This window comes from Brachycentrus maculatus, unplaced genomic scaffold (genome assembly GCF_059751285.1).
Source record: "Brachycentrus maculatus isolate JH-2025_06_01 unplaced genomic scaffold, ASM5975128v1 h1tg000818l, whole genome shotgun sequence".
NCBI lineage: Eukaryota > Metazoa > Arthropoda > Insecta > Trichoptera > Brachycentridae > Brachycentrus > Brachycentrus maculatus.
The window spans coordinates 14,810-41,653 of NW_028281546.1; the positions used below are offsets into that span (position 1 = coordinate 14,810).

General features: G+C 29.3%; 2 protein-coding genes across 2 annotated transcripts in view; one reads left to right on the top strand and one right to left on the bottom strand.

The window, feature by feature from the left end:
- The first annotated feature begins 14,067 nt into the window (after positions 1-14,067).
- The window catches only part of LOC148300129 (atrial natriuretic peptide receptor 2-like), an 81,699-nt gene continuing 68,922 nt past the window's right edge, over positions 14,068-26,844 (top strand). The window contains exon 1 of the mRNA XM_088275211.1: positions 14,068-14,440. Within this exon, the coding sequence (XP_088131337.1) occupies positions 14,130-14,440 (311 nt within the window). The 5' untranslated portion in view covers positions 14,068-14,129. The remainder of the gene's footprint in view (positions 14,441-26,844) is intronic.
- Positions 18,416-26,386, bottom strand: LOC148300130 (protein D2-like). Its single transcript, XM_088275212.1, has 4 exons — positions 26,076-26,386; positions 24,465-24,557; positions 19,562-19,610; positions 18,416-18,985 (listed from the first exon to the last, which is right to left on the bottom strand). Exons 1-4 carry the CDS (start codon positions 26,322-26,324, stop codon positions 18,792-18,794), a joined length of 585 nt encoding a protein of 194 aa, XP_088131338.1. The 5' UTR covers positions 26,325-26,386; the 3' UTR covers positions 18,416-18,791.

Genomic DNA, 26,844 nt, shown 5'->3' on the forward strand with positions numbered 1-26,844 from the left:
TTAAACATAATGAAAGGGCACCGCATCGGATTTGTGTGGTGTTTACTCGATCGCTGATTATATGAAAGCATGATTAACAGTCCCGTTTTGCAAATTCTTAGAGAGGAATATGTGAAGTAGTGTGCAGATGGCGTAAGTGAAGGAGCTCAAGGGGAACTACTATTGGGGAAAAAAAGAAGTAATTGAAGATACTAAAGAAACGGAAAAGAGAATAACGTCCATGGGTAGGACACTCCGGATAGCATTACCTTACTTTTGCCAGCTTTAAAAAGTATTAATATTCTTTAACGTGCGTAACAGTTATTTATCGCAAATTTTATACAGGTGAAAATAAAAATCAAATGATAAATATAACTTAATATGTTTTACAGTTGTTTCAAAATAAACTGAAAACTGGTGTTATACGAGTGTTTTTTGTATTTTTTTTAATATCTCGATTCTGTTATTTCACAATGTTAATTCCAAATCAATAAATAATATATCAAACAAAATAGGGGTATCACAAAATACACTATTACATGTAAAATTCCATCTGATTCATTAATAAATCGATAATACCCGTTCAGTCGGTTTGATTATCAATTATGTTTCAATTACTGAAATGGGTCCCGTCTTTGCCGCTAACTGAAACAATTTAGATTTTCAGATTGAACGGCGATTAATAAATGATTACTCCTCGAAAATATACAAAATGGTGGACTTCGCAAAATTAATGTAACACGTATTTTGTACCGTTGAATAATTCATTGAATTTATGTTTGTATAGTACATGCAGAAATCTGTTGTATTTCATATTAATTATGAAATACCTGGATTTATTACTAATAAACGGTTTTAACCCTAGACCACTGGACTTGTTGTAATGTATCTAAATGGGGGACTATGGCAAAATAAAACTCGTAATACGACAGAGTGGTGTAGCGTTCTATTCTCTCTGCCTATCTCTAAGCGTCATGGTTAGTAAGCTTTGTGAAAAAGTAAGAATGTGTTTTCGTAACTTAAAATTGTTATAAATCCTTAAATTACTAACAGACTATTATGATTTTTTTTATCTGAGTTAAAATGCCATTATTAAAAATGATGAAAGTGCATTTTAAATTGAAATACACACTTTTTTATATGAAAAGTAAATATAAAGTTTTTGCTGCAATGGTAGCGCCATCTATTAAACGATCCAGTAAACGATCAAGATAAAACTGCGTTTAGATGCGGATAAGGGTTTTATTATTACTATTATTATTTTTTTTTTTTAAATTTTTTTTTAAACATATGGGGATACCCCGTGGTATTATGTACTTATGAAAGAATTTAATAAAAGAATTGTATTTTCAACAGTTTGATGCTATGAAATTATATAGAAGAGCTTTTTAATTTTTCTCAAATTAGAACTGATCAAAAGTTAAACTGACTTAATTGAATAATGGAATTTTTATGAAGATTTCTATAAAGAAAACATTAAAAATTCCATTAAGAATTTCGTGAGAGTTCGCCATGATAATGGAGTTTGCAAAATAATTAGCTCTCTTGAGAAGAGGAGCTATCAATAGGGGAAGTTCTATTCACGATGATGAATAAACTATGATTCATTATAAAGTTTGTATGCAGTCTGCGGAATTCATAATGGGTCGAGGATATAAGTATTTTTTTTAAATATCTCTTTGGAAAGCAAATTATTTTACTTTTTTAAAAAAACAGTTTATAAAATAAAATCGCTGAAAAAAGCTTACTATAAAAAAGCTCAAAAATTGAATATTGAGGTGGGCAAATCTGAAAAAAAGATCGCTCGGCCTGTCGTAATTTGATTGAAAGTTATAAAAGTTTTTCTTTTTTAAAATTGTTTAAAGTTTAATTTTTAAATGTGCCCTTGGCATGAAAAAACTCAACAAGGGCGCATAATTGTAATTTTTATTATATGTGTAATAAAATACCTAGGTACCTACCTATACATTTTATTAAGTACTTACATATAGTACCTACATAAAACAGATCTACCACCAGATGTCGCATGCGTCGCGCTGAATAAAACAAAAGACATCAGATAGAAAAAATATACTATTCTGAACTGTCAGAATCAGATAGATAGATAGATAGAAAAATATTATAAAGATAAATTAAGAATAAACTTTAATTATAAACTTTAAGTACAAAGAAACACATTGTTTTTTTTTTATTATTATACACCCACTTTACATATTATTTACACGGAATATTTTAAGGAAAATATTACCACGTTATATATGTACGATGAAATATAAAAATAATATTTTTTTAATGTGTCCAATTTTCGTTTTAAATATTGGATTTTAATATACTTAAGAGAAATTTATTTCAAGATTTTTATTGATATCGAAAGATAAAGAAAACATTAAAATCCGGCATAAAAGTCAGATGACGAACTCTCATAATTACCGGCTATATATAAAGAGATGAATATGAATGTAGCGATGATTGCTCGCAAAGACAGATTGGTGTGGCGTTCTATTCTCTCTGGCTACCCCTGCAGAGATACGGCGTCATGGTTTGTTATTTGTTTTTATCACTTTTTGGTGAAAAATGAATTCTCTAATTTATAAAAGATAATTTTAATTTTGGTGTATGATGGCCTTGAAGGATATTTATTTCATGTATTTTCGCGCCTCACGTACAAAAATATTTTCTTCCTTCCAAATATCAAGGATTCACATCCTTATAAATTTATTTATGAAATGTTCCCTTGAGAAATTTCTAGCCTTCGGAGTAATAAATTTGTCATGCATACACAAAATAATTATTTAAGATAATGTCACAGCATGAAATATTTTGAATAATTTTCCTACAACCCTGATCCGCACCCAGTGGCGCATGGAGCACTGAATCGTATGTAATTTAGAATTTTTGTTGATAGTTAAATAATCAAACATAAGGTCAAACACATCACGTAAAATGGTCTTAGGTCCAAATCCGGAATTAAAGTACATATAATAAAATACCTGCTACATAATATAGTTTTTTCCATATATTTTATTAGACTAGTGACCAGTTACTGACATCATCAAACTGATGGGAGGCTACACAAAATGTTATTGACACAATAGTGCAGGGGTTAAAAACCATGATTTAATAAAAATAAATCTTCAATGAATTAAAAGTGAGTGAAATAAATGATTTCTTATTTAAGATTAAATATTTCTTTCAAGTCTTTCTCTTTCTTCCTCTGCTTCCATTTCGAACTTTATTCGCCCCATAAATTATTTAACATTTGTTTTATAATCATTTTTTCCACATGTTTAAACCATTTCAACAATCCGTTCTTGATTTCACGTATAATACTTATGTCGGCGATGCATTTTATTCCTTGTTTTATCATTTGGTACATCTTTTTACCGCATATTCGTCTGAGAAATAATGTCTGACTGATCCAAACTATTAATATTCTTCTTTGGCCACCTAAATGCTGCATTTTAATACGTTAACCTTTCCCTTCCGGTGCTAAAATAAAAACGAGCGTCCCGGTGTTGAGTCGTTACTAGACAATTAAAAATTATCGATTTTAAATCTTTTAAATACGGACATTCATAGCTAATCCCCTTAATTAATTATAAATGAAGTAAAAAAATAATAATAACGCAGAATTATTTGCTGAAAACATTTTTAAAAATCTAGTAACGCTCACGGAACAAGCATAAGTCCACTCTTGTCGGAAGCCTAAAAACTACTGCCGCTCGCCAGAGATCATTGAGCTTTGAGCTCCTCACGCTTTCACAGTAGAAGTATACAAGAGTGAGATGCAAATATACTGTCGCGGTTCCCGCACACTCTTCACGCGCTGTTTATACGGGAATTTGTTTCCGATATTCACAAAATACTTCCGATGTACCCGATAAAATCTGATTATTAATAATATTATTTTTTAAATTATTGCTTTATTATTTTCTGTAGGAATACCTAAAATCTGAGCCTTGCATTTATTATATTTAAAGATATATTGATGGTTATTAGAAGCAATGTGTAAAAGGTATACAACACCGGGAAGGGAGGGCTAAGGTAATTATAATGGCAACGTTTGCATATTAAATAATCCATTAAAACATAAATACTAGCATAAAAATTCTTTCTCGATCAAAATATTTAAATTTGTTTTGATAATGCACTGAAAATATTAAATATTAGGCCATCCATTGTATCGTAATTTAAAATAATCAAAAGCCATAGGCGATGAACCATATATTTTAATGAATTCTTGTCGTTTTAAGTTAATGCTTCATTAACTTTTCCAATTTACCGCTGGGGTGAAATTTATTGCTGTTAACATACATATATGTGCGTTCATAGCAAATTTACGTTTGTGTAAGCTTTGGCGTAGATCGCTTAATAAAGCGGTGTTTTAATAAACACGTCCTAATTAAGGGAAAAATTATTTTCTTCGGTCTAAACCTACAAATACATAATATCCGATAGAAAGAACAATTTTTATAAACAAAAACCATGTTAAGTTTAAACAATTTCTATAATCACAAAAATTGTTTTTGCGTAAGTAATTACATTCATAGTTGTACAAAATTGTACCATTTTTTTAAATATAAGAGCAGCGAAAAAAAAAAGAAGTTAATAAAACACATAAAAATATCTGATGGATTTTGATGCTTTATTCGCTTACGTTTATTTCAGTTTTCGTAAAGAAAATAAGCAATTAAACTTTTTTGAATATTTGGTTTACGAAGATATACCACAATATTTAATAGTAGAATTTGAAAATCTTAAGTGTTTTTTTCATGTTTTAATATTACTATTTATTCAAAACAAATTATAATTGAAAAAAGCATGATTTAAAATTCATTGTTAATTAATTTATCATAAACGAAAATAGATTTATATTATCCACTGACACTTCGTGATGGAATTGCATTTTTAATTTATTATTAGATTAAAACCAATATTTTTAGCTTTTCCACTTTTTTATTTGACCAGCGACCGGGTTTCGTCGTTACCGACATCATCACCAGTCTGATGATGTCGGTAACGACGAAACCCGGTCGCTGGTCAAATAAAAAAGTGGAAAAGCTAAAAATATTGGTTTTAATCTAATAATAAATTATAAACGAAAATAATATTCGAATATTTTTTTTCACCTGGTTTTTTGCAAAGATTTATTTTATTTCTTGCTCAACGTACGTTTATTTCTTTCACATATTTTCATTATTCATTTTAATTTATTGTATTATTGTATCAAACTTTAAATTGTTACCAAAATATAGTACTAAATAATAAAATCGCAGGGTTTATATTCCTGAGTAAACTCCTTTTACTAAAATTTATTACATACATGTGTACACACTGGCTTTTTACACCGTTATCTCTTATAAGTGAATAATATACCTCGCTTACATAATTAATGTGCAAATTTATTGAACTGAACTTTAATAAAGCTTTTATTCTCTGGTTTATTCATATTAATATTTTTTTTTCTTAAATTTAATTTTAACTAGTATACTTACAGAATAACCACCACGCTGCTTTCCAGCAGGGGTAGACATAGAGAATAGAACGCCACACCACTCTGGCTTTGCAAACATTCTTGGCCACTTCCACGTTCATGCATCTCCTCATACATACCCGCCGATTATTTCAATTATTCCTTACCTGACCGCTTTCAAGTATCTGACATTATTGATCATGCCTAGAATTTTTCGGTCTTCCTCTGTATTTATTATAATTTTATAATTTTACTCACGTTTATTTATTTTAAACAATTAATTTTAAACATTTTGTCCGCCTCCGTAGTGTAATGGTCAGCATGCTCGGCTACCGTTTTGGAGATCCCGGGTTCGATTCCCAGGGGGGTTCAATAAATATAAGTGATTTTTTCACTCTAATATTTATTCAATATTACACTGGACTGGTACCTGAAGTGGAGGGCTGATCACCTTTCCTTCATGTGTAATCGATCGAGATAACACTGCGTTTATATGAAGCAGTACCCTATGCACCATTGGGGTGCGGTTAGGGATTTATTATTATTATTATTATTATTAAACAATTAAATATCCTAATATTTTTAACATTTGTATGTATTTCAATCAACTAAAATAAAACAATAATCTTACTTTGTAAATTTTTAAGATTTTGAAAATAATACTTTAAAAAATATATTTACCAATCATACATCAAAACTCTAATATTAAAAAATTTTGAATATTTAGAGCTAAAAAATAAAAAAAATATTTTTCTAAATTTTCGCTGAGTGTGATTTTCGAGTCTCTTCGATAATTGGCTTTGAATATCCTTAACTTGTTCGTAATTCCCCTTGTCATATGATTATCTTGCCCTCTAACGGGCATTGCGCATGCGCTAACGATTAAAGAGTAAAACATTATGGATGTGCGCGCTTCGACCTTTGGTTAATAACGGTACCTTTATTGTTTGTCTGAGATCAATCGGAAATAATGAATTTCGTCCTAATGTTTGACGTGCTTTGAAAACGTGACTCAGAAACATATAAACACGTCATTTAATGTTTTTCTTAAATGACTTTGTGTGTAAATATTTGTTAGAATGTAATAATGTTTTCTTCATCAAATGTATAGACTAATATATTTTAGTAACCTTATAGTAATAATCTTTAAAATATAAACTCAGCTCCCCTAATGTATTATTTAATAAGGAAATAGGTTTCATGTAATTACGTAGTATCCGGAAACATCCTGAAAACTAGCTCATGAATAAATAATTTCAGGTACATGGTTCAAATTAAGCTTGTAATTTCAATGGACTTCCGGTATAATAATTTAAGCTTATTGTATAATTTATTGACTTGGCGTTTAATTTGTAGAACTCCATTTTAATTTATGTATTAATTTTAAATCAAACACAGATTTTTTGAGTCTACTAAGTTGTATTTTATTAACAAAAAACACATAAAAAATTACATTGTGACAATTGTTTTGCCTTGTTAGGGCATTATCAAACGAATGTGAAGATCAAATGGATTACGGTCCTTATGTAGCTATACAATTCTAAGTGACAGTTTTAACATGTGCAGCAATAATTTATGGGAGACAACAGTAGCTAATGGGGGATGTAGGATGTAGGTATGTGCCCTTATATTTGTTTTCTGGGAAAGGAAGAATTTATTGACATGGCCATATTTTAGAGATTTTAATACAATTGTTGGTAATATTATTTTTAAGAATTTTTATATGTAGATGTAATTATTAGTTTATCAATAACGCATCATGCAAGCGTTTACATAGAGAGAGATGATGTACAGTAATAGTCTATTTAAATATATTTAGCAGTAGTGAAGACCTAAGGTTAGTTTGTTCATAAAGTAGTGGGGGATGTAGGTATGTACCCTTATATTTATTTTCGGGGAAGGGAGAATTTATTGACATGGCAATTTTTATTTTTATTTTGTTGTATAATTTTAATGAATGTACATAAATAAATATGGAAATGTTTTTTTTTTGTTCGAAATCTTCAATCAACAATAAAAGTTGTTCACTAATTACTTTAACGTTTTGACACATACACGTAATACTTCACGTTGCTCATGGCAGACATCATTTTTCTGAACAGTTTACAAAATTTTTAATACACTTCATGATATCTCTTGTTTTACTTTTTCATTTAATCGGACTGAACTACAGCAACGCGTGACTGGGTATAACAAATAATAAATATCGTTTATATTTAAAATAAATTTTGACATAATTTACTTTATCGATTCAAATTTTACTTGGTAAATATCTCTGTTTTATAAATAGTGGGATTCACCAACAAATATTTTCATAAAAATTGATAATACCGCAAAGTGACTGCCAAATCAACAAGAGAAAATTATTTACTTTATAGATGCCATTCATATCAATATATGGATATTTGGGAAAGCTGATATAATTTTTTTTATTAATTTCTACTTAATGTTATGATTTTTTTTAAACTTTAAATTTTCATTTCTTTGCTATTCTCACATACTCACATTTACGCACGGCGTAATACGAGCAAAACTTCCCTGCTGGTACATACATACATAATACAAAGGGTAAGATTAGCTTTTGTCCTTCATTAAGCAGACGAGATACCTGATGCTTTCATGTTTTCCGGGTTATTTGAGAGTTTACGTTGTAAAACATACTTTAACAAAACGTCGTTATAGCCGCTTCTTAATGAGGACGTCGCTTCAAAACATCAACATTCAGATAAGAAAGGAAACGTATCTGCTGCAGAAATTTGTATTAGCAAGAACACTTTTACACTCTCCTTATCATTCATCGTTCACTTTGTGTAATACTATTTAAACAAAGAAGTAGTATCGCATAAAGTGAAAGATGATTGATAAGAATAATGTTATATTACCATACCACAAAGTTTAGAATGCTTTTCATATAAAAAAAGCTTATTTCTTTCATTCAATCATATACTTAATGTGCATTTGTTATTTATTCAAGTAATATTGTTTAAATCTATTGTAACATGTGTTTCGATACATACAAATACCGCGTGGTTGGGATATTGAATGATGAAGAGAGAGTAGGAGCTGTTTCTTATTAATTTAGCTATTATTACTTAGAGGGGATTTAAAATATTTCTTACTTATATTAATTAATTTGTTATTTTTTTATCAGTGGGAACGTAGACAATAGACAAAAATATAGGTCATTTTTATTTTTCTAACTAGGTATTGATTTTAACTTATATTTTTATGAATAATACTTTTGTTTTAAAATGGTACAGTTAATGACTTTTTGTATTTATATTTTTAAGAGAGTTGTTTTATGTGTGATCATTATATATCAAATGGTTAGCGAACTCTTGAAAAAATCAAAAATATTTTTTTCAAACAGTGACTGAGCTGAATCAATGAATGAAATAACTTTTTACCTTGATTAAAGAAAACACTTCGTTTTTTACCACTTGAGTTTTATTATAGACTGCATGTTTCAGAAGTTAAACTTCCATCATTCAGGTCTGTATAATAACATGTAGTCTATAAACTCAAGTGGTAAAAAACGAAGTGTTTTCTTTAATCATTGTAACATGTCTTACCACAAAGTTAATGCCGAAACAATAAATAAAACTTTTTACCTAACTAACAAACTAACCATCACACCGCTTCCCTCGGAGATAGGCAAAGAGAATAGAAAACTACACTAATGGCTACATTCTATAGATAAATATCTGTTATCTAAAGGGTTTTCTTCGGTGGGATCGATTTCCCTAAGGTATGTTGTATATGTCCAATAAAGCTCCAAGCTTTACTCGAAAATGATTTTATTTCTAAGCTTTAAAAGCCTTCCCGTAAAGAAAAAGCGGTTGAGTATTTCCGCACATAGCGTGTGCTCAGCTGACTGACAGGCTTAGTGTCACTTAGATGTTCAGGCTTACTTATATTATATATGTTTGCACATCGTTTATCTTCGTAGGTATTTAAGGTAGATTCTGTCACAGTATTTAACGTTTGATATTTAAAATAAATAGACATTTCCGTATGAATGCTCACCGAGGAAGAAAAACGTTGAAATAGGATTAAATTTGAGTAAACATTACAAAAGTTAGAACACTTTTTTTACAGAAGGTTTATCATTCTTCGTATTATAATGAATATTATAAAGGGTAGGGAAGATAACTGACGTTTAATTTTTTAACGGATTTAAATGGAGGAGGGTTTAACTCTTTTCTCATGCTTAATACAGAGTTTGTGACAGCTGGTACACATAAATTAAATTTGATTTTGTTAGTTTTAGTATTGTTTTTAGAAAAGTCTTCAAAATATCAATTTATTGTGTAATTTATTATACAGCCAAAGACAATGTATATATACAATCGTCATTTTGTATTTACATTCAATTTCCCTTAAAAGTTTCACAGCCTTAAAATTAATATTCCAAAGTCTTTTGAATCACAAATATTTACTCCTAAGAATCCTTTTTCATTTAAGGAAAGGCATTTATTTAGAGTATAGTTAGTAAAGTACATAAAAGATACAGTAAGCGAGAAAAGTATTGAGGATCCTTGAAACGATATTTTGATAAAACGGCTCAAACAATTTAGCCCAATAATATAATATATGACCTTTTTTAAGATTTTTAATTATAATAATATTTAAATTATTTATACCTGATTTTGAGTTGAAATTTGATGTTCATTGATATCAATCCCTCAAAAGTTAAATCGATTATTTGTGGGAAAAGATTTTTACATTATACTACTATGAAAAAACATGACATCATGAAATTACTAAGGAAAGTTTATTTTTCCAATTGGTTTATTGATGACAACTAGTTTCGGAAGCTTAACTGCCATCTTTAGGTCAAAATGTAAAGTATTGAATATGGAAGCTTGGCTTTCGAATTGATATCTATTGATATGTCAAGATATTTCTGGAAGGTTAAATACATTTACTGTGTAAAAAGATTTTTACATCATATTGACATTATGATATCAATCCCTCGAAAGTTGAATAAGTTAACTGCATTTTAAGAGTTTTAAATTATATTGATATTTTGATATCAATCCCTCGAAAGGTAAATCCGTTAACTGTATTAAAAGAGTTTTAAATTAAATTGATATTTTGATATCAATCAATCGAAAGTCAAATCCATTTACTGTGTTAAAAGAGTTTTAAATTATATTGATATTAATCCCTCGAAAGTCAAACCCATTTACTGTGTTAAAAGAGTTTTAAATTGTATTGATATTTTGATATCAATCCCTTGAAAGTCAAATCCATTTACTGTGTTAAAAGAGTTTTACATTATATTGATTTGGCGTTTAATTTGTAGAACTCCATTTTAATTTATGTATTAATTTTAAATCAAACACAGATTTTTTGAGTCTACTAAGTTGTATTTTATTAACAAAAACACATAAAAAATTATATTGTGATAATTGTTTCGCCATGTTAGGAAACGAATGTGAAGATCAAATGGACTACGGTCCTTATGTAGCTATACAATTCTAAGTGACAGTTTTAACACGTGCAGCAATAATTTATGGGAGACAACAGTAGCTAATGGGGGGTGTAGGTATGTACCCTTATATTTATTTTCTGGGAAAGGAAGAATTTATTGACATGGCCATATTTTTGTAAATAAAATACAACTTAGTAGACTCAAAAAATCTGTGTTTGATTTAAAATTAATACATAAACTCATTTACTGTGTTAAAAGAGTTTTAAATTATATTGATATTTTGATATCAATCCCTCGAAAGTCAAATCCATTTACTGTGTTAAAAGAGTTTTAAATTATACTGATATTTGATATCAATCCCTCGAAAGGTAAATTCATTCTTTTGAAAAAGATTTAAACATTTTATTGACATCTTGATATCAATCACATGAATCTTAAATCCATCATTTGTGGAAACCGATTTTATATTTGATATCAATCTTTTGAAGGTTAAATCTGTTTTTGTGGAAAAAGATTTTTACATTTTATTGCTCATAACAATTATTCTGAAAATTTTATTTAAAAGCCTTTTTATTGGGTAGGCGTAAAAGAAGACATAAAACGGTAGGGTAGGTCAAATTCTGTGTTTGTCAACTTCCACTTAAGGCTTTTATAAAATCCACCCAGCTGTAAATGTTTCGTTTGTTTAAGAGAGAATCTATACTCCTAAGCCCTCTTCGCCAGTTTTCCGGATGAATTAATGATTCGGCGCCTAATAGCGAACAAAAATAGCTTTACAGCTAAGTGTGCGTAAAAGCCCGTACAAACAAGACTTGGTGACACAATTATTTTCCGAAGAATTTGGAATAAGCTAAGAATTTGCTCACACGCAGCACTTTTGCTCTGGTTATTAAAATTAATGGAACTTAGCATTTTGAAAACATCCTACCTACAAATACTATGAAATATATATTTTTTCAAATGTTAAGGAAAAGTAATGTTTTTTTTTTTATTTTTTTTATAAACACGGAAACATTTATTTAGCAAATACCCTTTCATTTTATTGTGCTCAAGATCCTAACCGAATTATTTTACAAACTCGGAGACACTTGAAAAAGTGATTTTAATTTTTGATGTAGCTGACAATTAGACCAGTTATTTCACAATATTTTGGGTGTGACTAAATCCTTCTTCACAATTCTTAAATTGCAAATTTAAACAGGAAGTGATGTGCGAATAATATGATATAGGTATGAGCTCCAAAACTTTCCGTAGTGTGGTTTTCAATTATGGATACAGGTGTATAAAGTGATCACTTAAACCAACTTATGGCAGGTCGTAATGCCTGTAAATACCCAGATTAATATATTCTCCTTCACCTATGTTGGGATGTCAAAATGTAAAATAACTCCCAAGTGGAGAAACTCAGATTTGTGAACAACGATTTGGACTCACCCAAAATGTTGTGAAACTTTTTTTTCCTCTTTCTTATAAAAACTAATATGTATTTGAAAATTACGTTCGCTTTTTCCACGTTAATACTTACCCGACGATTATTTTGACTTTTGACTACTTTGATTTATTAATATTATTATTGAAATTTTATTTCAATTATTTCAATTTATTTATTATCAAGTATTTGAAATACTTGATGAAAATAATTATCTGGCGAATAAAGTTGTTATCAAGCCAAGGGTTATCATGTGTAAATGAGGCTTTAAGAAGTGCAAATTGATCAAAAATACTTAAATTGCACTATCAATTTAAACCAGTGTAAAAAGAAATCTTTAATAAAAAATGTACATACAGTTTATATGGGGAGAATTCGTGCAGTTCAGCTGCCTGCGAACTGGGCCTAAATGAAGCTTGGTGGGGGTAAGGTTTTAACAAAAAACAGAATACCTCATTTGCTGTCGGCAATCGGCCGACACCTTTTTGTGGGTTAGTGGATGGGACTCTTATTGGTTCCCCTCAATTTAAGAAGGGTATGAAATAAAAACCTATAAATTGTATAAAATGGTCGTGTTTCCACTTTGCACTGTTAAATTCCCCTCCCAATGAACGTTAAGATATTGTAAAATAGATAAGCGATTTTCAGGCGTATATTTCCAGTATTTCATATCTTACGGTGACTGCGATAAAAAATATACTGGCCAAACTGCGAGAAGTCTTAAAGTTAGAATAAGAGGACATCGCCATCATATAATTATTTTTTGGAATTTGCAAATCATATCATGGAAACTAATCACTCATTTGACTCACATACAGTTTTATTATTATACTCTATTACAAATAAAGGTCAAGTCATGAATAATTTAGTAAATTTAGAAATACATAAAAATTACATTCAGATTAAACGTTAATTAATAATATGCTGTTTCTAAATACGTCACCATTATTATCTATGTTTCCTTTAACAAAAAATCCCGTTAATAAGCCCCCCTTCCTCTATATTTATTACCCTATCAACCTCTAAATATACTCCTAAATATTTTTTGCTCGTTAATTTAAATTTTCACCTGTAGATGAAAACATTTGTGAGTTTTTAAAATTAGTCGTGCATAATAAAAATAAAAGTCATTAAGTGTTTATTACAAGTAATTAATTTTAAAAATAATTCCATATTTCTACCATTGATAAATTTAGAAGTTTAAAAAAAGACAATTACTTTCATTTTTTAAATGTTAGTAATATTATTATATAACCACTCACCGAGATTAGGTCTAGCGGTTACAAACAATACTACCCGTCACCGAGGACCCTAATGCATGTTTGTCCTCGGGTCGACTAAAATCGCATGTGATAAACATTTTGTATGGTTTTAAGTGTGTGAATAGTGCTATGGTAGTGAAGGGTAGTATAGTTTGCACGCTGTTGTAGTGGTTGTCCTGACGAAAAGACGGGTACGTGGTTGTAATTTAGAAACCTTGTTCTTGAATCACTAGCACTTCACTAGAGACATCTATAGGTGAGATGTAAAGAAGCTTTTTACTAAGCAGAAACTCTTATATTAGTATGTGGGGTCCGAATACTGGATTATAATCACACACATGGGAAACGCCAGATGATATTATTTTTCATATTAGTTTTTGACATCTCAAAAAATAAAATGAAAAAATAATATGAGATGTCAAAAAATAATATGAAAATAACTCTTGTAATTGGAGATAATCCAGATTTTATGAATTAGTATTTGGACACACTCAAAATGATGTATTATTTTTTTGGCTAGATTTATTAATATTTTGAGAAAATAAATAAATGTTAAGTTGTGACGTTGTGTGTCCAGGCCTGCCGGACGTCCGGCACCGCGGCACGTCGCCGCTGTCCATCTCGCCGCGGCACTCGATCGACGAGCGCAGCCAGCTGGGGCTGTACCCGCCCGGGCTGGCGGCCAGCATCGCGGGCAGCCTGGCGTCCAGCGGCTCGGGCGGCTCGGCGGGCGGCGCGGGCAGCGCGTGGGCCGAGGCGGCCGTGGACGCGCTCGTGCGCCGCTGCTGCGCGCCGCTGCCCGACGACGCCGACAGGCCCGACTTCCACGCGCTCAAGGAGAATATCAGAAGGATCAATAAGTAAGATTTTTTTGGATTATTTTTCACAAACGCCTTACTCGCAGACATATAATTCAGTAAGCAACGCACGTCTCTCCACGCCCATTTTATTAAGTGAATCAATATACATTTGCTTCTGAAAACACCGTTTTTTTATTAAATTAGTTTTTCATGTAAATAAATATATGGTTTTGAAAATAAAAGAGATATTGAAAGGTAAGGAGTTAAAAAAATATATATTATTATTTTTTATTTTATGTTTATTCTAAATAAAAGAACTAACAATAAATGCTTTTTTTTTCAGAATACATATTTAGAGAAAAAAATTATATATTTTTTTAATGCCTTAGCTTTCAATGATTCCTTTCTTGACAAAACCATATATTCAATTGGAATATAAATCTATTTTTTCACGAATTTCAGAAAAACAAAATCACCTTAAATGTTATTCTCTTTCTTCTAACCCTTATCTATACCCAATGGTGCATAGGGCACTGCATAGTATTGATACACACTGCAGTGATATCTTGACCGTTACTTATATAAACGCAAGGCGATCAATTATGCCCTTCAGGGATTAGTCCAGGGTAATATTAAATAAATATCAGAGTGCAAGGTCACTCAAATTTATTTTCACCCGCACCCCAGGAATCGGAACCTGGGACCTCCAGCACGGTAGATAAATACGCTAACCATTATACCACGGAGACGGACGTTGAATGCTACCTGGGTTTGAAGAAAATAAAGTCGTGGGATATTGATTACGGGGCCTTAATTGATGTACAGAGTGGCTCAAAATTAATCACCCTATTGGAAAATATTATAATTTTAGGAAATGGCGTTGTACGTCAATCATATTTGACATTTCGCTCACTCCTTTCAAGAACGTCATAAATCAAAAATCGTCAATTTTCAGATGTGCATGTTTTCGGAATGTCCAGAAAATGTACTATTTCCCAGCAAAAGAGGCATATTTTAAACATAATATTCACCCGCTACAGGTCAGAAAGTGTTGTTTTTGCATTTTGAAGAAAAGGTTTTGTTTAATGAATTTTTTTAAATATATTAAATATTTTCAAATGGGGAAAAAACCTTCAGGTTTAACCTAAAAAGATCTGTTGCACAGTAAAAAGTTCAATAAGTGGCTTGATATTTATTTTTAATGCATTGTATTATATTTTTAAACTTTAAAACCGTTCTCCTGAAAAATCAAGTTTTTTGATTTATGACGTTCTTGAAAGGAGTGGGCGATTTATAAACTAGACAGCTTTTTATACAAACGAATTCAAGATGATGCAAAATAAATCATCCGATTTTGTTAAAAATTAAAAATAAAAACTTAAATGAAAAAAAACTTTTAGTACTGGGAATCTATATTTAAACTTTTATCTTTTCTGTTATGTGGAAACTATGATATCTTTCAACTAGCTGCCGCTAGTATAAATACACATGTGTACCGGTTTTGTCAATTTGTTTGTATACTGCAGCCGTCTTGTTCACAAATTTGAAATATGATTGACGTACGAAGCCATTTGCAAAAAATATAACATCTTCCGATGCTATTTTTTGACATCTCATCAAAGATGAAGAATAATATGTAAGTTTGGGCATTTACGGGGCTGACGACCGTCATAGGCTTGTTTAAGTGATCACTTTTTACACACATGTAACATTCACCAATTCTAATCTTCCGATGTAGTGATTAATTTTGTACCCTCCCGTATATAATCCGGTCCCAGTGACGTCAGGCACATTAACCTCTAAGCTTTACAGCCACTTAGCGAGGCCTATAAATTATATAATACCTATCTTCACAGGGAATTTCAACACCATCTAACGCCAAACTACATTGATATTTTTTCTCTTCGTTTATTAACTATAGAGCAAGCTTTACTTATTGAATAGTTGCTGATTGAAGAGACAAACTCAGATTAAAAAACCCTTTTACAAACATTTCTCTTTTCCAAAGAAATCAGTTAAGTTCGATGCATTTCGCATAATTATTAAACACCATATGTGAAACTATAATTTTTAGAGTAATTAAAAAAACCTAACTAACTTTCACGCCGCTTCCCCGCAGGGGTAGGCAGAGAGAATAGAACGAAACACCACTCTGTCTTTGCAAACATTCTTCGCCTCTTCCATGTTCATATATCTCCTCATACATACCCGCCGATTGTTACGACTCCTAACATGACCGCTTTCAAGTATTAATTAAGTATTGATTACGATCGTTTAAGGATAAAATTCTACAAATTACCAAAACTTGGTTATTTTAAGAGTTATATCCTTAAACATCATTTAATCTGTCTTTGCGAAAAATCTTCGCCTCTTCCACATTCATGCATCTCCTCATACACACACGATTATTCTTACTCCTGACCTGAACACGCCCAAGTATTTGAAATACTTGGTCATATCAATTTTTCCCCGATCTTTCATTAGTTTGTATTACTGTTATTTCTTTACTTATTCGTTCCATGTGACCGAACCATCCCATCATACCTTTTTAGTTTTTGTTTTAATAGTCTTCATATCGCTATAAAACATTAAACATTTCGCAATGTGGGTGAAAAAATATTTATATTTTTTAACATCTCATCAAATATAAAGAAGAATATGGAAGTCTGGGCATTTACGGGGCTGACGACCATCATAGGCTGGTTTAAGTGATCACTTTACACACCTGTAACATTCACAAATTCTACCCATTATTGACAACCACACCACTAAATATTTTTTTTGAATTTCCTTACCTCCAAGTGATTCTGAAATCTAGCTACGGCTTATGTTACACCGCTTATCATGACTCTACTCAGGCTTCAACTTTTTAAGTTTCTCTTAATGTTGTCTTAAATATTTTATCTTTATGTTTAAAGTTACTATTATTTCATTCTTGGATGTTCTATATATATGAACCAATTAAGAAACCTTGTTCTTGAATTACTAGAACTTCACCAGAGACATCTACTGGTGAGATGAAAATAAGCTTTTCATTGAGCAGAAACTCTTATATTAGTATGTGAGGTCCGAATTCTGGACACACTCAAAATGTTGAGACAAATATTGTTTGCATAGACAGATTGGTGTGGCATTATATTCTCTCCACTTACCTCAGCGGGGAAGCAGCGTGATGGTTAGTTAGTCAGTTTTAATGAAAAATATTACATTTTAAACGGTTTCAAAATGGTAATGAGCTAATTGCAAATTCATGAACGTCATTAAAGCAAAACATGAAGCAGAATACATTTTAATAAATTAAAAGTACTGTGAATTAATTCCGAAAGCAGGTTCCACAATGATTATTCTTGTACAAGAAACATAAATGATATTTCATTATCTTTGCAAAAGCTCGCAGGATTCCTTGACAAAAGCTTTCATGACTGGTCCCTTTTGGGTTCGCAGCACATTATTTATGATTAATTTCATAGAATTTAATACAGCGACTCGAGTTTGTATGGAGCAACTGTAATTAACTGGAAATGAAAATGATTTTGAAGAATAAACATTAAAAAAACATTTTTATGTCATTACATATTTAATACTGTAAAATCAAAATGGCTTCAAATAAAAATCTTTAGCTTCTAAAAAAAATGTTAAACATAATATGATTTTTACAATTGAATGAAATTTCACTATCAAGACATTTTCCGGTGAGCATTAATCCCATCTCATGAGTTGTATAAAACGATATTACATTTATATATATATATATATATATATATATACATATATATATATATATATATATATATATATATATATATATATATATATATATATATATATATATATATATATATATATATATATATATATATATATATATATATATATATATATATATATATATATATATATATTATATATATATATATATATATATATATATATATATATATATATATATATATATATATATATATATATATATATATATATATATATATATATATATATATATATATATATATATATATAAATATAAATTTGGATGGATATCTAATTTAAACACTACTTAAAAAGATACATTGTATTATCTACTAAAAAGGGGTTCTCAAAGTGTCCGAAGAAATAGTTGGTCAAAATTCACAACGACAAAAAGCATCTTCAAACTTCCCATTAATAGGAAACAATTTTATGAATTTACAGTGGACTCAATATTATATTTATTTATTTATTTGTTTTCAATTATTATTGAGTGTGATTTTGTTTTATATTGTGGTGTATAATGTGCATTATATTTTGGTGTAACATTTTGGTGTTATTTTCTTGAAATAATAATCATTTAAATAATAAACTTTTTGTTATTAATAAACCGAGTTTGAGAAACGCTTTTCTAGGGGTTAATTCGCAAAATGAAATTTAAAAATCAAATTTCGAATAAAGCGCGGAATTGTACTCCTCCTATTGGTCCACACAAATGATTGTCTTTTACCCAATCAGGAATATTGAATTTCATTCGCTTGGTAGGATTTGTTTTCAATATTTCCTTTTCTTGTTCGTATATCAAAAACATGTATCTGTGGATGCCGGTCCCTTTAGGCGGCCCTGGTCCAAGATAGGCTGCAAAAAAATATTATCAATTAAAATATCTTGCTGACGTATTTTTAAATTTAATCGCACATATTCTCACATTTTTAAGTTACTATAATTTCATGTAATTCATGACAGAAAACTCTAGGCAAAAATACTTTTTCACTAAAATCTCGAAAGGCAATTTGTAATATATTCAACGATTGATTAATATGAGATGGAAAACGTGATAGGTATTCTTACAAGGTTTACAACGCGACACTGGGTAGTTTGAAAGATTTGACTTTACTTTTCAAATTTCAAATATTAATACGTACATGTGATATTTTTTGACAAAGACCATTTACACTGTTACACCCACATTTTAGTGTTGCTATATATTTGCTTAAATTTTATGTTTAGGCATTAAACGTTGCGCTATGTTTAACGAAGCCACATACTGGTCATAAGGCCTGTAGATGACGAGACCTACGAATTCGTATCTCAAGAACTTCTTTGTCTTTATTGCGATATCAATGAAAAGTTCGTATTATTTTTTAATGTTTTATTGCTATAAAATATCAATGTATTTTATGGTCAAATAAACATTATTTATTAAATACTTACGCTGGACCCCCGTACCATTACACTTGCATCCCTTTTTAAGGTCTGCTCCCTAAAATAAAAATAAAAACATAAGAATAAAATCTTAAATCAGTAAAACACGTGTTATATCTATCTGGTTTCGGTGTCTCCATTCTCAATGTATGTAAATTTCACAAAGAATAAGAAAAACATGTGTTATTTTTTTATTATATAGTTAGACTCTTATTAATATGAGTTGATCGAAGGGCATTGTCTGCAGATAGAAAAGATCGGATGAGGAAGTAAAGATCACAAGTGTATTACAACAACTCAACTTTACGAATGCTGATTTCGGAATAACCATTCCATCATGTGTCGCGTCGTGGTCCCGTGGGTAGTGTCAGGGATTATTAAGTCAGAGTTTCTCGGTTCGAACCCACTCACCAAAATTTGATACTTATTTCTAATAATGAGCCACTTAGGCTCAAATAAATAGTTTGAAATTGAAATGTTTGTTTAAATAATGAAAACACAAAAAATTCTCTTTTTTTTAAATAAATAATAAAAAATCATCAGGTCGACTAAAGGCTTAAGTGAATTTTCTTTCCCGTTTTCCATTTATGTTTTTTTTAATTTAAAAGAGAGAGAAAGAAGATAATTAAAAGAAAAGGAATCACAATGGTAATTATTTCGAAAGTGGACTTGACGTAAAATTAAGTTGGCTATTTAAAATGGGTGAACCTTTATTAATTGCTTTACTTATTTCAAAAATTTCAAGATCATCTTAACGAAGACCACAAAGTAAACAATGCTCTTTATATACAAAATATTTAACATTAATTTTACTGAAATTTCGTCTTATATCAAACAATTTTTATCCGTAATTAAAGCTTTCTAATTTTTCGTAACAAATAAGGCTTTGACCCAACGACACGACGTTTTATATGTTTTCATTACCGGAATAAAATATTAAGGTTTCTTTGAGGCCGCTATGAACTCCCGTTTTTTTAATATTTTTACCTTCAAATTCTTCCTTTGAAATCACGTAATTAATTAGTGAGCTTTATTTTACATTTAAAATACCTTTACATATGCATATTCTAAAATTATGTATTTAAAAATATTAATGTAATATTTAAAAAAATATGACTGAAATATCAATGTCATTACGACTTGTTTCAAAACATGTTAATTTATTTTATATTATTTGTTATTAGTTGTTAAGTTTTTATTATCAGGCGGCTTGCTTGACAGTAAATTGCATTACTATTGACCCTTTAGCAACTGTTTTTTCATTAATCTAAAACGTATATTTATTTATATCTATAAATGTATATATTTATACTTATTTCTCGTTATATTACTTACTGAATATGTCTTTGCATTGTAAAATAAAATGACATTTAAAATATAAAATTAAGACACTTGTGTAAAACCACTTTTGAGTTTATTAATATAATCACTACAAGTTTCGAAAACTAGAGATTTTCTCAACGACAGGGGAAAACACAAAATAAGTGTGTGTTGGTACATTTTTCTAACACTTTTTTTAACACATGTAATAAATCAAAGCAACTAACCCTTAGCGTCAAGTCAAGGAGCTTAGAAACTGAAAAACATGCTGACAAAGGACCACAACCATGCTATTCAAAGGATTAAAATACATTTTTGAATTATTTTGTATGCACATCTTTGAAATTGTGCTTAAACCACAAAAAAAATTAACTAACATGACTGTTTAAGAAAAAGAACTTTTGAAGATGTAATTAATTTTCAAGATAGTTTTGTCACGTGAGCATGTAGTTAACCAGGCAAAAAAAATGGATCTTCCTCGAAAGTCATCTAGAGGAAGACCAAGGAATTCATGGGTGAAGCAGAAAGATAACATAATTCGAAGGCATGGCCTAGGTGACGTTATCTAGGACAGAAAGACATATAACCTGAGGACGAAAAGAGCTGACTCCAGCAGTCTACGAGGACAATAAGCTGGGATGTAGCCAGGAAGAAGAATATAGTTTATCACCAGTCAAAATATCTGTTACTTTAATAAATAAATCTATCGTAAAGCCGAATAGTGTCCTTATTAAAATTAATGACAATAATATATTCTACTCCAACATAGAATAATCTGATCGCAGGACGGATATCTTTTGCTTCATTATAATCGTTAATATCCAGATTTCCAAACTTCCATCTCAACAACTTCATTACCTCTTTTGATATACCAAATTTTGATAACTACTCATTTGTAAGGATAAATCCAGAATTTGTATATTAATATTGAAAATTGCAAACATATTGTGATGTGTATTTAATTTTGCTTCTTTGGTTCTATTATCTAAGTAAATAAATATGTAAATGTTTGCTTTCGCGAAATCCTAAAACGCTTATGTTTTTCACTGATTGCTTTGAAAATTTTCATAACGCTGCATTTAAATTTAACGTTAAAATAGTTGCTGGGTAATATATTTAAAATTAAACACGGTTATTGGATTAGATTCTACTTTTTTTTACATATATGATATATGTATTAAGACTTATTAAGACATTATCAAACACTCTATGTTTGATAATGTCTTAATAAGACGAAACGCATCACATATCATATGTGTAAATAAAACTAGAATTCAATCCAATAACCGTGTTTAATTTTTGTTATATTACCCAACAATTCAATATGGAATTCTACCACCTGTCCTGCAGTTACAATAAATAAGTATTTAATAGTTTTTATTTTCACCTCTTCGTTAGAACATTTGTATATGTAGTTCTCAAAAGTAGTCGTGTTTACATTTATAAACTCGAAAGTTATATTATTTATAGACCACAGTTAATCAGATACTGGATTTAATTTGAACAGTTTTCCTGTGATTTTTTTACATTTTGAAGGTTTCAAAAGTACAATAGTGAATGTAATGAGTCCATGTTTGATTTGTTTACCCTTTATGTCAAAAAAAGTAATAATTTTATTAAAGTTTACCAAACGATGAAATCCTGTTGAAATATTCGTTCAATTTTTTTTTAGTTATTTTAACTCTTAAGGATTTATATAAAAAAGTATCATCGTGGTTTTGGATAGGTGAAATATTGTTTTTTTTTTTTTATATGGGTTATGGACATATGATTTATTACTGGAACTAAAAATGGAGTTGGAAAAATAATTTGATTAAGGCAGGCACATTTTGGTAGACAGTCAACTCAACTGGCGCCCCGGTCAAATTCACGCCAAATGGAATTAAAATTGACAGATCTATTTTTAAGTTTTGTGGACGTTGTGAATATTTCACATTTTTCCTGTATCTTTTTAAAAGAGAAAGGTCTCTAAAATAGAGACTTTATTCATCTCAGAATGAAAAATGATAAAAACAAAATCCCATAAGAAATAATATTTAAAATATCTCATACAGATTTCAAAAATATAATTGTATTAAGAATTTAAGGAACTCCTTCTCTTTTTCATACATGTTCAACATACATGTAAAATAATATGTACACTTGTACTTGGCTACGCTTTGCCGTATCTCTGTCTGATTAAATGGAAAAGAAAGAGAAAGAAAAAAAGAGCACAAATTTATATAACGTATAATTTTACAGTACTTTTAAAGAAATTAAAATAACGCAATCAAATACATACAAAATTCTTAGTTATAGCAGTTGTCAAAAAGTATGCTGAACTCCATGAACAATGTTTTGTATTGTGTGTGTAGCAGTTACATTCAACAGATGACAAAATAAGTTTTCAAAAACAGTTTTTATAGAAACAGGCACGCATTCACATGCAACGTTGTGTCAAAATTTCAAAGCATTCTGTCAATAACTTTAGGAGATTTGAGATCTTAAATATAATTACATTTTTTTTTATATAGACAACATATTTGCATATAGATAACAAATGTACTCGTATGTAGAAACACGCGCGTACGCTAATGCTACGTTAAGACAAACATTCAAAGAAATCATTTAATTACTTTTGGAGATTTATGGAGATGAACAAACTAAAATTAACTTATTTTATTTTTATAGATGGCTGCTGAGTAACTGAGTAAAAGATTTGAATTAAAAAATAAAAATACAAAAACTGTTATAGTGTCGTAAAGGGTTACGTAGAGTCGGCACGCTTTTACGAACGAACAAATGCCATTTATAAGAGAAAGTTGCCTACTTGATACAAGTTTTTATGAGTAAGCTAGTTAGGTTACGAATTCAAACTTTGAATTATATTGTTCTTGTTTTGTTAATAAAAGTGCCAAATGATTTACGGCAGAGATCGGAAACTTTTGGTAAGAAAGAAAAATAAGGAAGAAACAAAAAAATGTGAATGATGAGTGCAATTTGCGTAAAAGAAAGAATTTAACGACAGAAGCTGATTTAGCAGCCATGTTTATATCCGCCTCGCAAAAGAAATGAAACACTTGGAATTTTAAGAAAAATAAAGAAAGAAAGAATTATTATGTATTCCTATTTTAGTATCTTTATCTTGAGGAAGACGCTGTTTAATTCGAAACCGGTTAACATTACAATAAACTTAAAATATGTTATCTTTATACAGTTTTTTTTTTAATATACGTAATCACTAACCCGTTTATTGTTTAATGCTTTATATTTTGCCCTGTGGTAGTTTTGTTTAGTTTTTTTAATATTTTTTTGTAACTTTTTTATTTTTCAATCATTATGTTTCAATCTTGTTAACCTTTATCCCATGTCCCAAAATGAGAAATGGAAGTAACTCGTACGGAATATTATACATATGACTTATGTTTGTAATTTGTTTTGAAATAAAATAAATAAAAATTATGGTATAACATTTTTTTTTCGCAAGCAGGTTAGTACATTTTAATAAATTGACTATAATTTTAGAGATTTTTATTACTTTTCTAAGTAAAAAGTCAAAAATTGACGAAATACATGTAAATTTAAACATTTTTTACCAAAAAATAATACATACCTTAATATTTGATTTCAAAGAATGCAGAAATACTAATTTAGACGATTTTTCCTCAATATCTGGATCCACAAAAATAAGTGTGTAGAATTTTCCCTGCAACATATTTTTAGTTATTTTAAGATATGGTGCAGATAAAAATTATTCTTGTTTTTTTTTAACATTTACATAATATAAAAGCATTTTTAGAAATTTTCATATTCTTAATCCCGAGCTAGATTTAATATGAAGCCACGGTTGGATTTCATATTTATATCAAATACATTTTAATAAATTAATTAAATTTGATGGCAAAATTAAAATAAGATGTTTATCCAAAAAATGCTCATAAAAATAATAATATTTTATGTTTAAATTTTTAAATCAAACACAGATTTTTTGAGTCTACTATAAAATTGCATACAAATAATATTGTGATAATTGTTTTGCCAGTTAAGGCATTTTAAAACGTTTGTGAAGTTTTTTTTAATAAAATATAACTAAGTTAACTCAAAAAATTTGTGTTTGATTTAAAAATTAATACAGAAATTAAAAGGGAGATGTAAAATTAAAAGCCAAATCAATTAATAAGTAAAAATATTTAATTAATATGTAAATAACAATTAATAAGAACTAATATGAAATTTCAATGGAACTCAATAATTATTGAATAAAACGTTTTGGAAAAAAACTTTATATAATAGCTTTTTCACTTTGATTTCATTATACCAGTGACCAGTTATCATCATTACCGATTGTCAGATCATCAGAATTGAAATACTAACAAAAACATAGTTTTTAAAAAAGTCTTGTATAATATTTAAAAACACAATCTGAAAATGTCAGTAACGTGATTAAACCCAAATAAAATAAATGTGGAAAATTTGTGTATTTAGGAGTTTTATTTTATAAAATGCAATTTCATCAAGAAAAGTAAGTGAAAACATTATATCAAATAAAATGCTATATTTAAAAAATAAATATTTGAATATGCAGGTTGAATCAAACTTATCCATATAATATCGGTATGTTAATATAATTCAGTCACAAAAATAAAGTTTTAAGTTAAAAAAAAAGTTATTAATAAAAGCCATGAATTTTTCCTTCTAGCAAAACAAAACATAAATAACTAATAGCATACTACATCACATAGATCCACAACATATAGAAATACATCAAACATAAAGCATATTCGATAAAAGCAATTTTGAAAATTACCTAATACGCTTTATAACCCGCTTCCATTATACGTAGTCATTAAATAATGACACTTTGTTTTATATAGCTATTAATAATTGTTTAATGGAGCTGGGTAGTTTTGCCATCATTGCATGATAAACAACTAATCAAATAACTCAATCAAAAAATATTTTTTTAAATTCTCTCGAAACTGGAAAACCTAGTGAGAACTTTTTATTGATAATTTAAAATTTTAAAAATTTGTTTAATGAAAAAAAAAATACATAAATAAGTATCGTCAAAAGACGCTTTTATTTTAACGTTAAAACACAGAAAAAAGGCAATAAAGTTTATCCCTCCAAAAACTTTACTGGGTTGTAAACTTTGGATCGAAGTTCCTATAAAACACATTTAACTTCGTATGGACAATAAATTTTAAGTAAAAAAAAGACTTACGTCTTCAGCTGAGGCCAGCATTATACCCGGCTCTTTTTCAAACACTTTTTTTGGCAAAAGAACGTCGCAATTCGAATCATTCACAATGGTTCCCCCTTGTGACTTGATAGAGAGACCTTTTATGATGGAACAACCTTCGAAAATATCCACATCAATTTTACATCCTTCAATACTTTCCGTACTAAGACTTTGGAATAAGCAAAAAAGTGTGAGCGAACTTAATGTCATATATGTAATTTTAAAAATCATTTTAAAACTTTTTCTGAACGAGCGAACGCACCACACGATCTTGATTTTGAAACTGACCAGTCTTGTCGTTTTGGTGCTAAAATGTCAGTTAAGAGTTTCAAAATTACGATACCACGCATTACGTCATGCTTTTATATACCGGTCGTAACAATCCAATATCATTGTAGGCGTTTGAAACCTTTTCATGAAAAGAATTTGACATACATATTATTATAAAAGACATAGTATTATAAAATTAAACAATATTCTAGATTAATTTTGGTTCTTGAATAAACATGTTTTTTCAAAGAATTAAATAAATTATTTGGTATTGAAAAACTACACCTTTATAGATGCTCAGAAGTTTTCGTTTGAAACTGGCGTTCTCAGTCTAAACTAACAGTGCACAACTGATTGCTGGTACCAACCATAATGTAGGAAAATGATTCATAGATTCGATAGATTAGATTGAATGCACTTGTAATGTGCAGTAAAACGATGTATAAAAGATATTTGAATGGTAAAATAAGGATAAAATATT